This window comes from Cimex lectularius, unplaced genomic scaffold (genome assembly GCF_000648675.2).
Source record: "Cimex lectularius strain Harlan isolate CLEC.00 unplaced genomic scaffold, Clec_2.1 scaffold38, whole genome shotgun sequence".
Taxonomy (NCBI): domain Eukaryota; kingdom Metazoa; phylum Arthropoda; class Insecta; order Hemiptera; family Cimicidae; genus Cimex; species Cimex lectularius.
In genome coordinates this window covers 1,953,977-1,969,727 of record NW_019392638.1, presented here as the reverse complement: position 1 = coordinate 1,969,727, position 15,751 = coordinate 1,953,977, and the positions used below count along the sequence as shown (strand labels likewise).

At 34.6% G+C, this 15,751-nt stretch overlaps 1 protein-coding gene across 1 annotated transcript in view; it reads left to right on the top strand.

The window, feature by feature from the left end:
* Positions 1 to 10,300: 10,300 nt before the first annotated feature.
* Positions 10,301 to 15,751, top strand: part of LOC106670039 — a 66,754-nt gene continuing 61,303 nt past the window's right edge. Inside the window, exon 1 of the mRNA XM_014400026.2 lies at positions 10,301 to 10,462. Coding sequence (XP_014255512.1) covers positions 10,316 to 10,462 — 147 coding nt within the window. The 5' untranslated portion in view covers positions 10,301 to 10,315. The remainder of the gene's footprint in view (positions 10,463 to 15,751) is intronic.

The window sequence follows — 15,751 nt, the reverse complement described above, 5'->3', positions numbered from 1 at the left end:
TGGAAATAAAAGTGTCAGAATTGTTTGGGTTTGTTATTACACCTTTTTTGAACAAGAGAGAGATTTTAGTAAACTTGGATTCATTAATTTGTTAAAGTTGTAGAAAATGTTCAAAGTGCAACATTTACAAAAATTTCTCTAATTAATGAACACCTCATGGCATGTAAGGCCTCTCAGATGAAGCGATTTGGTTGATTTGACTAAGTTGCCTCGTTAACTCTCAACTAGTTGACTGCTGTGAAGACTTTTCTTAGCTGGTTTCACACCAAGCAACTTTTGAAATAACTTGAAATCAACTGGAGAAAGCACTTCTTGTGCTTATTGGGCTTTCAACTGGAAGGTTTATCACTCCCTGATGAGCTGACTAGGGCATATGCATCAGGGGAGTTCACCTACCCCGTTACGCTGCTGGGTTGCTGTATCCCCCTTGGTCCAGATGCTCAGTAAATTAATGTCTCCCAACCAACGGGGTTAGGCTCCAACAAGGGCTAGGTCATTTCAGTCCCCAATGCAAAATATAATCTAGCCTAAAACTAACTAACTTTTATAATACAGCTGCACAAATAAATATATTCGCACCTATACACACACTCATTTTGATCTTGGGCTTATTTCTCTACAAGTAGAGAAGCAAAAAAAAAGGAAGAAACCTTAGATTTCGATAGCCCCAGGATGTGAGGGAAGTGACGACACCACATCACACCTCTCATAGTGTACTTGGTATTGACAAGGTACACTAGAGGGCTGCATGTTACGGCTGGTACGTTTTTTGTGGTGAGGGTAGGTATGGGTAGCGATATGGGACCGTCCAGTTCTCAGTGTTATGGCTATGGGCTAATGGAAAAAAAAAACTAATTGGAAAATGGTCTCTTTATCACAATATTATGTGCCACTTCCTTCCAAGTTTCATTCATTTTAGTTTTGTTGCTATACTACGCACACTTCATATCCTATATTGTGGTATTAATATGAATTTCTTCAATTAACTGTTTCACATTGAAATTTGCAATTGCAACGCTTTCTTTGGTGAACTCGGTTCAAATTCGCCACTGGTGTCAAGGAAGAAAGCCACACATCAATTAGTGGGGAGAAGAACGTGAATGGCACTTGGCTAGCCACCCGACTGGGCAGATGATTTGACTGCGTTTATATTTTATAATTGTTGTTATAAAATGTAGGTTTAAAAAAATATTAATCCATATATGTATGTAATAATCATAATTGACTATTAATTATTTTAATTAATTATACTTTTTATCTAAGTTCCACGACCTTCAGCTAATACCACTTGAGCTATCATAGTCCACTCAGACACCAACTCATCTCAACCTACAACCTTTCGAATTTTCCCTCTTTTTGCAATCAGGATTTAATAGGAGACTTATGAAATGTACCGGGTAGCCGACGGTTGTGGTTCAAATCCTGCCCCTTGACACTAGCTTTTTCATCTCTACCGAGACAGGTAAAAAGGTAAAATTAATTTAACTAGAAAAATAGCTTACATACAAATTTATGGAGGGTATGGACATTTACAATTGTAACAAAACAGGTTTCTTTTCTTACATCGGACATGGAAGTCTCTCAATGAGTTGCAATGGCTATTTAAGCTAAGAAGTGAGGTTTTGCACTTAAACTCGGCTGTTTGGATCAGAGAGGAATTGGGAATTTGTTCTTTGTGTAATTCGCGCTCTATTGAAACTGTATGCTACTTCTTGGCGGAGTGCTCATCCCTGGGTGAGATTCGGTTGTTGCATCTCGGATGTTTCACTCTCCCCAGGGTTGACCTGTTACGGTTTTTGAGTGGCTCAAATTCGCGGCCCTTAATTCGTTACGCTAGGCATGCATGGAATTACACATATGAATTAATTAATGAGTTTAATTTTTTATTTCTATTGTATAACCTGTTTTTCTGTTCTCTTTCGCATTTTAACAGTTGTTGTTTCTCCTTTTTTTTTCTTTTTATTGTGTAGGCTATAACTTTTATTTTATTTTATTGTGTATTTTTTTGTTTCTGATTGTTTAATCAATGACCTCTGGCAGATGGATCCAAAATCCATGTCCTTAAATGCTTTGAAATCTAAATTGTCTTTTTTCCTTTTTTATGTTTAATAAAGCATTATTATTATTATTATTATTATTATTATTATTATTATTATTATTATTAAATTCATGAAAATGCTAAACTTTCTCTAAAAAAAGTCACTATCAAGCCATTTTAAACACGAAAAAGCAATACATTTGAATAAAAATTGTAAATTCAAATTTTATTTATTTTTAATAATTATGACAACTTGGTGGTAAAAATATTTGAAATCAAGAATGATGTTTATTTATTTGAACTAAAGACACCATTTATTTTTTATGCAATATATTTCAGTTGCTTATGCATTTTGAGCCATGTCCCTGGTCCCTCTTCAGAGCTCGTTATTTCGCTAAATATGTTATATAATTAAAATATATTTTATTTTAATATTTATTTATTTTTTATTATATTTTTAATTATTATATATTATATTTGGCTAAATAGCGGCTAAACCTTCAGCTAATACCGCTTGAGCTATCTGTTAGCTAGCTGTTATTATAAAATGTAGGTTTAGAAAAATATTAATCCATATCTGTATGTAATATTCATAATTGACTATTAATTATTTTAATTAATTATATTTTTTATCTAAGTTCCACGACCTTCAGCTAATAAGCCATTTGAGCTATCATAGCTTCAATCCACTCGGACACCAACTCATCTCAACCTACAACCTTTCGAATTTTCCTTCTTTTTGTTCAGTCAGGATTTAATTGGTGACTTATGAAATGTACCGGGTAGCCGACGGTTGTGGTTCAAATCCTGCCCCTTGATACTAGCTTTTTCATCTCTACCAAGACAGGTAAAATTAATTTAACTAGAAAAATAGCTTACACACAAATGTATGGAGGGTATGGGCATTTACAATTGTAACAAAACAGGGCTTTTTTTCGTACATCGGACATGGAAATATGCATAAGAAACATACCTGATCAGAGGATTAAATAAGCAGAAATTTTTTTTCTTTCTAAAACTGTATTGACTGCAATGCAATTTTTGCGTTGGATTTTACATCTGAAAAACAAAAAAATAAAACCCTTTGTACCTCATTTTTACTTAATCACTTAACAAACACTCAATTAGTGTTTTTTCTCTACTAAATACAAGAAAATGCTAAACTTTCTCTAAAAAAATCACTATCAAGCCGTTTTAAACCCCAAAAAGCAATAAATTTAAATAAAAATTGTAAATTCAAATTTTATTTATTTTTAATAATTATGACTTAATTTGGTGATAAAAATATTTGAAATCAAGAATGATTTATTTATTTGAACTAAACACACCATTTATTTTTTATGCAATATATTTTGGTTGCTTATGTATTTCGAGCCACGTCCCTGGTCCCTCTTCAGAGTTCACTATTTCGCTAAATATGTTATATAATTATAATATATTTTATTTTAATATTTATTTATTTTATATTATATTTTGAATTATTACATATTATATTTGGCTAAATAGCAAACTCTGAAGAGGGACCAGGGACATGGCCTAAAATGCATTAGAAACTGAAATTTAATGCATAAAAAATAAATGGTGTGTTTAGTTCAAATAAATAACCAATATTATTGATTTAAAAATGATAACGATCCTGTTCTAACTGAAAATCAACATTTAGCAGATTTATCAAAATTAACAGGAGTATTGGAGATAAAGATGGAGTAAAAAAATGTAGAAACGATCAGTTTTTTATTGTATTTTTAATTAATTTATTTTTTTAAATGAGCACCAGCAGAGGCAGAGGTCACATCAACCCTTGGGTACTGGTGTTTTTGGAAAAAAAAAGTTTGTAAGTATGTTGGGTTCGAATGCAATACTGCCGGATTCGAACCCAGGACCTCTGCCTTACAGTTGTTATGAGTTGTGTCAACGTCTAAACTGTTGTGGCCACCGACGCCTCGCCAGAAAATATTTTTATTGAATATAAAGGAACAAATTTTTCACTAACTCCCCGATGGATTGCATGATGATAGAATGGAACAACATATACAATACTAATGGCATGAGAGGGATTCGAACCCACGACCTTCGGCTAGATACGCCGCTGCTCTACCACCTGAGCTATCATTTTTCATCTCAACTAAAAACCTTAATTAATTGTAATGTATTAATTGGTCAAGCGGACCACGAAATTAGTGAATATACAATACTGTTGATTTATTTGATACTTCTGTTTCCTCATTAAAACGTTAGTTTCTTAAACCATAATAATTTTATTTAGTTAAAAAAAAAAAAAATGAACTATGTATGTAGTTATAAGCATTGCATTGTATTTTTTTTCTCCTTACTTTGTATACATTTTTTTTTTTAAGAAATGGGTTTTTCACCCATAAAAATTTAAAAAAATTGAAAATTAAATAAACAAATATCCATGTAATAAGTTTTAGTAAGATTATTTATGACCCAGACTAATGTCCTTTCTTTCTGGAGTGAAAGCCAATTAGATCGTTAAAACAAAAAAATAATTATTGAAATAGGTTTTATTGATTATTAAACATGAAATAATTAAAACATTCATAAAATCATTGAAACTATAAAAAAATGTAAAAGTTAAAAATACAACTTTGTTAAAAAAATATAAAAACACAATATTACAATTAAGAATGTTATTAAAATAGAAGAAATGAAAGTAAAATAATTCATGGATCAAGGTATGTAAAAAAGCAAATTCAGTTCTTACTTCCAAACTTTTGACCTATTTTAAGATCATCATCCTATGTTAATTTCACAATTATGAAAAACATATTTGTACAATTGTTTTTTCATAATGTGAAATTAACTTAGGCTCTGATGATGACTTTAAAATAGCTTGAACAACTGAATTTGCTTGTTTGTTCTGACTCCCCCTAAACAAAGAATTGGGTTGTTTTATTAGAAAACTTGCAAGAATTTCATAAATATCTTAAATTTACTATAGCATCCCAGATAGAAAAATGCCATCAACAGTTGAAAAGGATAATCACTCATAAGACTGTATTATCCACCAGTATTTAGTAGTACATACTAGATAATACTTTGTAGGCAACGTGCATAGTCTGATGAGTGATTTTCACTTCAGCCCTTCAAAACCAGTTTGTGAATAGAACCACCATTTTATATCGAATTGATATACTCTGTCATAACCATTTTTTTATTGACTGCCCAAAATTGCCGATAGTGATGATATTTTCATAAAACTTAACAGTCTAAGGCAATGGGTTTGAATCCCACTAGTGGCATTTAACTTTTCATCTCAACCAAGAACATAGATTAAAAGTATAATTAATTTTTGAAAAATTGCATTAACATTCATCACCACAATTGTTTAGCGTAATGACAGAATTTGCTATGTTGGCGATTTGACAAGACAAAAAGAGTTCAACAATGAATTAGTTTATTCTTATATTAAATCATAAAAAGATATTTTTCATGGTGGTAATGGAGTGTTGACATACTCAGTGCTGTTGACACTTTTACAGAGTATACAGATTTTATTTATTTATTTTTAAGATTTATATAATTTTTTTCAGAACAAATAATTTATTTCTTTTATCAAAACAGGAAAAAAGTGTAATTATCTCAAGTAAAAAATATTTACTTTGATGTTACATCAAATATTTTCCTGTTAATTTCTTTCATTCATAGGTTCATCAAGGCTTCTAATTCCTGTTTTTCTTAAATAAATTCCAGAAAAATGTCAAAATGAATTTAAAAGTAAGATATTATGGCCTTTTTTTTAAACAATGAGTTCCACATACTTGTAGTACACAAGAGTTAATTAGTTTCTTCAAAGATTGCAGCACAAAGTTGTGGGATTCACAGGATTTCACTTAAGTGAATATCACACCCCCGGAGATTGTGGAATCAAAGATATTGAATATTTCATGGTGCCTTCAATAGCAATACGTTATCATAATATATTTCTTTTTGGTTCGTGTGATAGAGAAAAAGCCTTGCAAATAGAAAATGGGATCCTCAGAGGTAAGTTTTTCTCTCTTTGTCACTAACCTGCATTTTCTGTACAAGTTTTCTCAATTTATTAATAATTTAAAATATCAACTGGAGGTCATATTTTCTTTGATCCAATGAGTTGAACACCGCCCAAGTATCATAGAAAACTTTATAGAAAAAATTCTTGCATTTCCAAAAATGTAAAAATAACTTTAGTTGTATCGCACACTACTACTTTTACTTCTGTAGTAGCAATATGTTATTTTATTAATAAAATTCTTTAGGGCCTTTCTGTTTTTGGCATGTTAGGAAATATTTACTGGTAAATAAATACACTTGTGTACAGAATCGAACGTATAACTTATCACGATAAACCGTGAGAAAAACCAAGTTTCGGCAGTCTGGGGTCAGACCATAGTCTAATATGTCCCACTAATGAAGTTAGGCTCTAGGAATTGTCACAGACAATGCATACTGCTAGGTCATTTCCCAATGTAAGCAGTTTTTAATCCTAGACCCCACTCACTCTCTTAAATAATTTTGGTTCCTATTTACATACCGTCACTCAATTAGGGAGGTGTACTACTCAATATTCGTCCATGACCCTTTACTCATACTATTTAGCTAATCTATGGGATTGAAGGGTCCCATCAATTATCTCAATTATACTATTCAATTATGTGGGACATGCCTTTCTCTACAATTCCGACACATTGACACGATTTGGCTGTTACAAAATATAACAATTTTAAACCAATATAGTTTATAAATTAATTATACTTTTTTATCTACGGTCTTGGTTGAGATGAAAAAGTTATGGTCATGAGTGGGATTCGAACCCACGACCCTGGGCTAATATACTGCTGATCTAACCACTTGACGTTTTGTGTCTTAGATCCACTAGATCTCCAACTCCTCATCTCCACCTACAACCTTTCATATTGTCCCTTTTTTTTTTGCCATATTTTCAAATGACATGTAATCAGGGTTTGATTCTTGACGACTTATGAAATGGCCACGGGGAGCTGTTAGCGAAGTAAGTACTTCTTTAATTATTATAGAAATACTTTGATTGAATATTTAAAAAAATATATTTTGCATTGTATAAATTCACTTTTCAACATCCAAAATGTAATTGTTATATGAAAAACAATGTTTGTAAATCCCAGGCCCTGAAGATGATCTCAATAAAGATCGAAACATTGGCACAATAAAGAAAATGTTTTTCTGAAACCTACATCACACCAGACCGCATCTCACGATTTCTAAATAAATTTAATTATTATATTAATCCATATATGTTTAGTAATAATAATTGACCATATTAATTTTTTAAAATTAATTATACTTTTTATCTAAGGTCTTTCGGGTCATGGGTTCGAAACCTGCTCATGACACTAACTTTTTCATCTCAACCAAGACCTTAAATAAAAAAATATAATTAATTAAAATATCTCAAAATCAATTATGAAGCTAAACATGTATTAATATAATAGTTTATATAAATGAATAAATTATCTTATGACATTATCTTTGCCCTAAACTGGAGTTAATATTTATTCATAAGTTTCAGACTTATGTACATCAGTTCATAACCAACATAAATTAGCTATGTAACTAATTTATTGATTGCTGATTTATACGTGCGCAGAATCGAACCTATGACTTCTTGCAACTTGTTGGCAACACCTACTTGTGTGTAATTTGCAATGGATCGCCTGCAGACCATGAGAATCATACACCTCGGATTTTGGCAGCCTGGGGTCATCAGACCTCGGCCTTATCCGTCTGACCTCTGAAGTTAGGCTCCAGGGACTGTCAACAGCTAGGTCATTTCATCCTTCAACACATCTGTTTTTAAATCTCATACCCACTCCTAAATACTTTTTTTTTTTTTGGTATTTGCCATTCACTCAGTAAGGTGGGATGGTGCCTTGTGTACCTAGAATATTGGACTCAATGTACTACCATCTGTCCTCTCATACTACAAATCCATACTAATAAATAAATACATTTACTCTCATTATACAAAGAACCACAAGATATCTTTAAAGTAAGTTCAAGCCCAATTTTCAAATCAGGTAGCATTCTTATTACACACTCCAGTTACCAGTAGTAACACATAGTTATAATCAAATTCGTAGTTTTTATTGTTTTATTTATTTGCTAAATCTTAATAAAATGATTGGGTATATAACACGATTTGTTGTTCCTAGGACAGGAAAAAAGCTAGACAATGCTCAAGGCTCTATTGGTTTATATTTCAGAAACAATGGAAAATTAGGCTAATCAGGCACAGGCATTGCGTGACGAAAGTTACTCCTGCGTAAAACTTTTTTTAAAAAGTCGGACGTCATTTCTACAGTGAATAAAAACATCTCGCTCATGTTTTGAGCGCCTATTTTGATCCTAAGTATAGTTTGCACAAAGATATTTTTAAATTAACAATGAATTCGTTGTTGAGCATTTACATAAAAACATTTACATTAAACATGTTTCATTTATGCTGTCAGATAAGAGCAGATTTGCATCGTGGCCTAATTTTTCTTAATTTATAAAACTATTTTTGTTGCAAATTTCGGTTCGGGGTTAAATACGAGAAACTGGTTCACCTATAAGTAAACAATGCGACATCAATATGGCACTTTCGTTTTCAATGGAAGCATAGAAGTGCCAATGAGTATCTCGAAGGATCGATACTTCGAAGGATGATCGTGACATGCGGAAATAATTGAAAAATTTGTCTTTGTGGCAACGTTGTGGAAAAAGTTGCGAGAAAGTGCCTGTTTTTCGATTGTGTAGTAATGGATTAAACAACAGTTTTGTTCCACTACGTTGTCTTCTTTTTCCTTATCTTCTTGCAGAAGAACAAGCACAAGAATTGCTTTGCTTTCTCGGGTTCTAACATTGTACTGAACTCCCGTTGGGAACAAAAGTTGATTCCATAAGTTGTCTGGTGTGAAACCACCCAAGAAAAATCTTCACACGGTAAATCTTCAACTAGTTCAGAAACAACCTGGAAACTCACTTGAATTAACTAAAACTGGCCCGTGTGAAACTTGCCTTAAAGTACCAATGTCACTGGATGGAGGCCGCGGGGTAACAACTTGACGATGAAAGGAGAGTAGGAAGTGAGGTTTATATTCCCGAAGCATTGCAGTCTTCTGGCTTATTGCACTTTCTTAGTTCCTTGGTTCAGTCGGTCGATTTAATCCTTATTTTAAGGAGTACTAGATCATTGATTGTCTACAATTCTTTTCCCTAGGTTTTCTTTGTATCATACGTTATATCTCCATTGAGCAGTTGCTACACAAACGAAGATTGCATAACCTAAAAATGTTATCATCATTTGTGTGTTTATGCCATACATACCCATGTTTAGGTGTTTTATCAGATGCCAGTGACAGGCAAATAGACCTATCACTTCTCTGAGTTTAGCCCCTTTAATTGTATCAGTAAATTTGCCAGTCTTGGTGAGGTTTGATTTAGCATAAGTTTATTGTGTTTAGCGTCGCTAGAGTTTTATTTGGATTCAATAAGTGATGGATGATTCTGTATTTGTTTTTGTAACCCAAGTATAGGTTCACGGTCTATATGTGGTTTAACAGATCCTCCTCTGGCTAGTGTGTCTGCTTTTTCGTTACCCCAAATTCCTTTGTGGCATCCGAGATATCATCAGGTAGTTCCCCAGGATTTGGAGATTTTGGATGAATTCATTGACTAGTTTTATTGTGATTTTTTTACATGCCAATGCAAAGTTAATTAATAGCTGCTTGGATATCCGATTTTATGAGGAATTTTTTCGCCAGCCTAACCTCTTTGAAGTTTTCCAAGGCACAAGCATTGATGGCATGAACAAAAAAACCCTGATCCGATTCCTCCATTTGTTTTGGAGCCAACTGCATACGATATCATTGCATCTGATGTTCTCCAGAATTTTTCTTTTGTGTGAAGGAAACACGTGGCCTTCTTCGTTATTTTGCGGCGGGTCTAGCATACTTAGGCCCAAGAAACCAGACAGGAAGTGATTTCAAACGGGACCTAAAAACCCAGCGGTGTAGACAAAAACGGTGTCTCTTTTACAGACAGCTTTCATTTTGTCCGGAAGTTATAAAAAAATCAAGCCAAAACCTCTAAATAATCGACGTGTCAGTCGAATTTCACGTTTTACAACTGGGAACAGTCCGTAGTGTGTAGAGTGTATCGTTGGAGGGGAGCCGGTGATTGTGTTTGAAGTCTATTTCGGGTACGCGAGGACAGAAACCTTTTCGGTTTAAGTCGCCTTTTCACTCAGTCTTAGCCATGGACCCTTGGTTCGAAGATGCCATGGATCTGCTCTCCTCGCGGGTCTCGAACCGGAGCCTCGCCTTCACCCGGGCGTCTTCCGTCTTCGACAACGAGTTCTCCAGGATGGGCAACAGGAAGACACGGGCCAGGATACACACTAAGGTAAACTCGGTTCCAAAGTTGCAACCTTAGCTTGGATCCTTACCAACTTAAGGTTAATCATAAATTTGTGCGAGATTTCAACGTCTTTTCTTGGCTAGTCGCAATTTCAACCCGCCCTTGACTTCTAGCTTGATACTCTCCTAACTCTAATAAATTCAACGCATTGTTTCAAGCCTGTTTGGCAGAAAAAGGAGACAAAGATGTAATCCAATGATTTAATGCCTGTCTTGGCGTACTGTCGACAGCCAAGGGCATACCAACTAAAATAAAAATCTACTTTGTCTGATACTCGTATTTTAATTTAATCTTCATTGGTTCAAGTTTTCTATGACACGGGAACATTCTTCGTTTTACACCTTCAACATGCTGAGAATCACGTGTGAAATTTAGTTTTGTACTAAATGTGATTGTGCTTTAAAACATTGCCACCGACTGTTACTTTGTATAGAAGGCTTTGTATATCATTATCTATAGGTTAAACCCAATATAGTAGTATCTGCTGAAACTGGATATTGTTCAATGAGGGATGGACCATAAAAATCATGCCTCGACCATCACAATCTAGGCACATGGCAGAGATGTCTCGTCTTGATCTGGTTTGACTGACCAAATCTTTGTTCGTCGGAAAAACGATTTGTATGTGAGATGATTCCAGGATACAAAAATGTCTCAATAATTCACGCTCTTATTTTTCAACTGTAAAAATTTGGTGGCAATTATACCACGCGGATCTTGTGATCAGGTCGTAAACAAACCTGATGAAAACACTTAAACATTACTGACAAGTGAGAATCGGACGAAACCAAAGGTTTAGGAGGTTTTCAAATTGTATCCTTCCTTAAAAAATTATTACTTTAAAACTGTATATCTACGTAAAATCGTGATATTTCTTCAAGTTCTATGAAGTGATGATTGTAATCATTTTTATCTGTCTAACATGGCTAGTTTGGTCTGTCAGACGCGTTCGGCATTACACCATCTTCAGCGTGTCTGTGTCATTCTGTGCCATCACGTCTCTTTTATAAGGTGAGGGGAAGGTAAAATGTTCTTCTTCACTTTATTTTCCAATTAACACTAAAACGGCTCGGGGTTCGCGCAATTAAAATTGAAATTTATCTTCACACCTATTCCAACATGTTTGCGGGCAATGGTTTGTTCTGGCTCGTTGAATAAATAATTAGGGCTTAGATCTGCCGTTAAATACCGAGAACACTTTTCCTCTTTGCCAATTCGAATCGTAAGCAATGCACGAATTCTTTAGAGACATCGTCAAACATCAACTTTTTCCAGTTAGCTGCCATATTGACTTATTGACCACTGCGAAAAGTACAGATATCTTTTTAAATTTATTGCAGAAAATTACAACCACTTCTATTGAGGATACAAGTCAAAAACACTTTTTTCATTTTTTGCGACGCTTCGGCAAAAAAAGTGATTTTCAAAACTACCTCATTCTTGACCGCTCCTCACGACTTCAACAAATTATGAAACAACCGGTCACCAAGAAACACAAAAGTAACAATGATATATTCACTAATTTCGTGGTTTACTTGACTAATTAATATATTACGATTAATTAAGGTTTTTAGTTGAGATAAAAAGTCAATGGCACGAGCGGGATTCGAACCCACGATCTTCGGCTTGATACGCCGCTGCTCTANGGTGTCCGAGTGGATCGAGGTCACGATAGCTCAAGTGGTAGAGCAGCGGCGTATCAAGCCGAAGATCGTGGGTTCGAATTCCGCTCGTGCCATTGACTTTTTTATCTCAACTAAAAACCTTAAACAATGATATATGCTGAAATAAAAACAAAAACAAACGTGATTAATGTACCCATTGGCAGTGCTCCACTGAGACTAGAATATCGGCTATTTAATTGACTCTGGTGTTAATATCACCTCCTTTAAGGCTATCGTCTTTGCAATCGAGAAAGAGAACTGTAGAAAATTCGCTGTGATGTGAGTTTATGGATTGAAGATAAGCATCTGCTCTACCTAAACATAAGCAGATAAGCAAGAGGATTTTGTTTGCCTATTGAACCATACCAGTTAACCACCTTAGACATATAATAGAATGATGTTTATAAAAAAATCGTGATAGAAATGTGTTTCGTTACATAATTTCTTGACGTTTGAGACGTATGTGATGGTTCTAGGTTAAACGTTTGTCAATTGGGTTCCGCTCTGGCAGTTGGTATTGGGTACGATTGAAGCAACCCGAGGATAGATCTTTTAACGGAGAGTTTAGGTGGAGTTCTCTTTTATTTTTCTTTCGCACTAAGCTTCTTCTATGCAGTTTGAACTGTCGAAGGTTTCGATAGGAAATGATAGTCTCAGGGTAACTTGAGAACGGTCTGCGAAGATACGTGTGAGGATGGTATGGGATGTCAACTGTACCTGGTAATTGGTGGCCTTTACTTAATTAGACTTATTTAAACGATCCTTGAGCTTTAGGGAGCAGCGACTATTCCTTAAACAGATAATTTAAGTTGTTGTGCATGGCGAGATTCAAACGGTAATCCTAAAAAAAAGCGACATTTTGAATTTTTCAACCTCTGGTATGCCAAATATGGAAGTTTAGTAAATGAAGTTGCTCCTGTGACCTTGTAAGGTGCATCAATATTGATACGCGTGTCTGGCGTAACCATTGGATAAACTTGATCCAGAGCTAGTCAACGTTTTATTCTTAACTTATTGTTAGTAGGAGGCTCATTACTGGCTGAGTTCTCACGTCTAATAAGTTTGTTTTTGCCTTTAATCCCTGTATTTTGCTCTTGCAATGATTGTGTATCTATAAAAAATTAATATGTCTTTGTTCAAGTTTGAGTTTTGCTTACTCTTTCAGCACCTTCTGCATACAACGCCTATTAATGCAAAAGCTACATAAAGCGAAGAAAAAATACAATACGAAAAAACATAGAATCTTAAGTCCATTTAGAATCTTAAGTCCATCCTTTATTAATTAATTTTGAAATTTTTGTGGCTGATGCTTTGAAACTAAATATTTGATGTCTGGTTCAATTTGCCTAGGGAACAAACTTCTTTCTCTACTTTTTCGAAAATATTCAGAATATTTCTCTGTTGATAATACGATTAACGGCATTATTTATCTTTTTTCTTATTAATTTTAATTTTTATTTTTCTACTTTAAAACTTCTATTACATGCAGAGTTGGGTGTGCAGGTAGAAATGAACATTATTCACACCCAATCCTGGAGGTAAAAAATCTCAAGAATAACCATTTGACATACAATTGGAATACGGGTTTTGCATAATCATAGAAACCAGGTTGACTTCCCTTGGTATAAACGTGTTAGGTGAATATTTTAAATTGTGAGATGACTGATGGACCTACACCGTCGCTCGCGAACATTTTGGTCTGACACAGCGAGAATGGACCTAAAGATTGAAAAAGTCCAAACTGCTGAATCCTTTTAAATCTATAAATAAAGGTTAAATCTATAACCACCACTGTTGAAATTACTTACATTTACGACAACCATCAAATCTATGTTCTACCATGGGCAATGATCACCTTACTGGGACCGTCTAGTTTCGCTGGTTTCGACGTCATACCATCTATAATCAGGAACTGCTTTACTGTACCAAACAAAGTTCACAGGGTCTTTCAGTTCACGTCTTTGTTCAAACTGATCTTTCTTGTTTAGGTCAAAATAATTTCTAATCTCTTTTCCATGTCCAAGCTTGTTTAAGCATTATTCTCCTCTGGGTGATTACATCTTTCTAAGTAATTAGGGAAACTGATATAATTCTCCCTTCAAGTTTTGTCGATAAAAAATGAGACAACATTTTGGCAGTTTATGGAATGAATTCGCAAATTTATTTAATTAAACTAACTGAAAAATTTCGGTGTATAAAAGGAATAATTTTTTACTATTTTTAGTTTTTGACAGAGATTAGCTGTTGACCGTTTAACTGAAAAGCTAGAATCGCACACTCGGGCTGTAGGAACCAGGTTGACTGCCCTTGAACGTGAATCTTTTAAATTATGAGATTCCATCGTGGTGTCTGGGGAGTGATGAATGTGTAGATTAGTCGCTTCCGATCTATTCGGCCTGACAGACCGAAACAGCGAGAATAGGCGGACCAAAATGGTTGGAAACGACTAAACTATAACCACCTCTATCTATCACCAAATCCAAGTTCTACCCTGTCGAACTCATCGACCTTGATTGTTCCCCTGGATGGTCTATTTTCGCTGCTTCGTCGTCACGCCATCTTCAATGAGAAAATGTTTTACTGTACCCAATAAAGTGCACAGTGTCGTTCAGTTCGTGACGTTAAACTCAAACAGATCGCTCTTCTTAACAAGTTATATCACCTCCTCAATATTTGCAGTAAAGATTTTTCTTCATAATAGACCTTTAAAGTCAGTTTACATAATCTTTTATATGTGATGATTATGGAAACCGAGAAAATTCTGCATTCAAATTTTGTCGGTGAAAAAGTACACAATATTTTGGCAGTTGATGAGAGTCCATGAAGTGGCAAATTGATATCATCAAACTAATTGAAAAATTCCAGTGTATAAAAGGCACAATTTTTTTATTGTTTTAAATTTTTTATGTTTTAACAGAACAGTTTAACAGAACAGCCTGGGATTCCACTAATGGCCGTTAGGAACCAGGTTGACTGCTTGCTCTTGGATTAAACGTATTAGGTGAATATTTTTAATTGTGAGATGTAGTTGTGGTCTGAGGAGCGATGAACCTGTAGATTGGCCGCTTCCGATAATTTTGGCCTGACAGACCAAACCAGCGAGAATAGGCGGACCAGTATGATTATAAACGACCGAACAATTGATTCCTTTAAACTGAATAGTCTATGGAATCATCAATGATTCTCTTGATGACCAAATTGTTTTCAAATGTTAACGAAGATAATTCAGAACATATCCTTGGAGAATTTCTTTTAAGGGTAAGCCGAGTGGTCACAATTTTCTGGATGTCGTACCCACAAAGGAATGACTCGATCTTTCGGAATTATTTCCGTAGTTACCATCCCATCGCAGTTTTTCAAGTTCAGGGCCAATGGATCAAATGGCTTGTTATTATTTTCTATTTCACACGAATCCATTGACGCAAACGACGCGAAGAAAGCCGGGTGTAAACCACAAAACGAGGATACCCTTGGTCCTTGATCGTCGTGCGGATCCTTTAAAAGCCGGGCCGTTGCCAAGCCGGTGACATGTTAACTTAGGGCCGTCTAAAGATAACGCGCCGGCTATGCGTCACTCGGTGCGCTTTGGGACCTTTGTTTATTTCTGTTA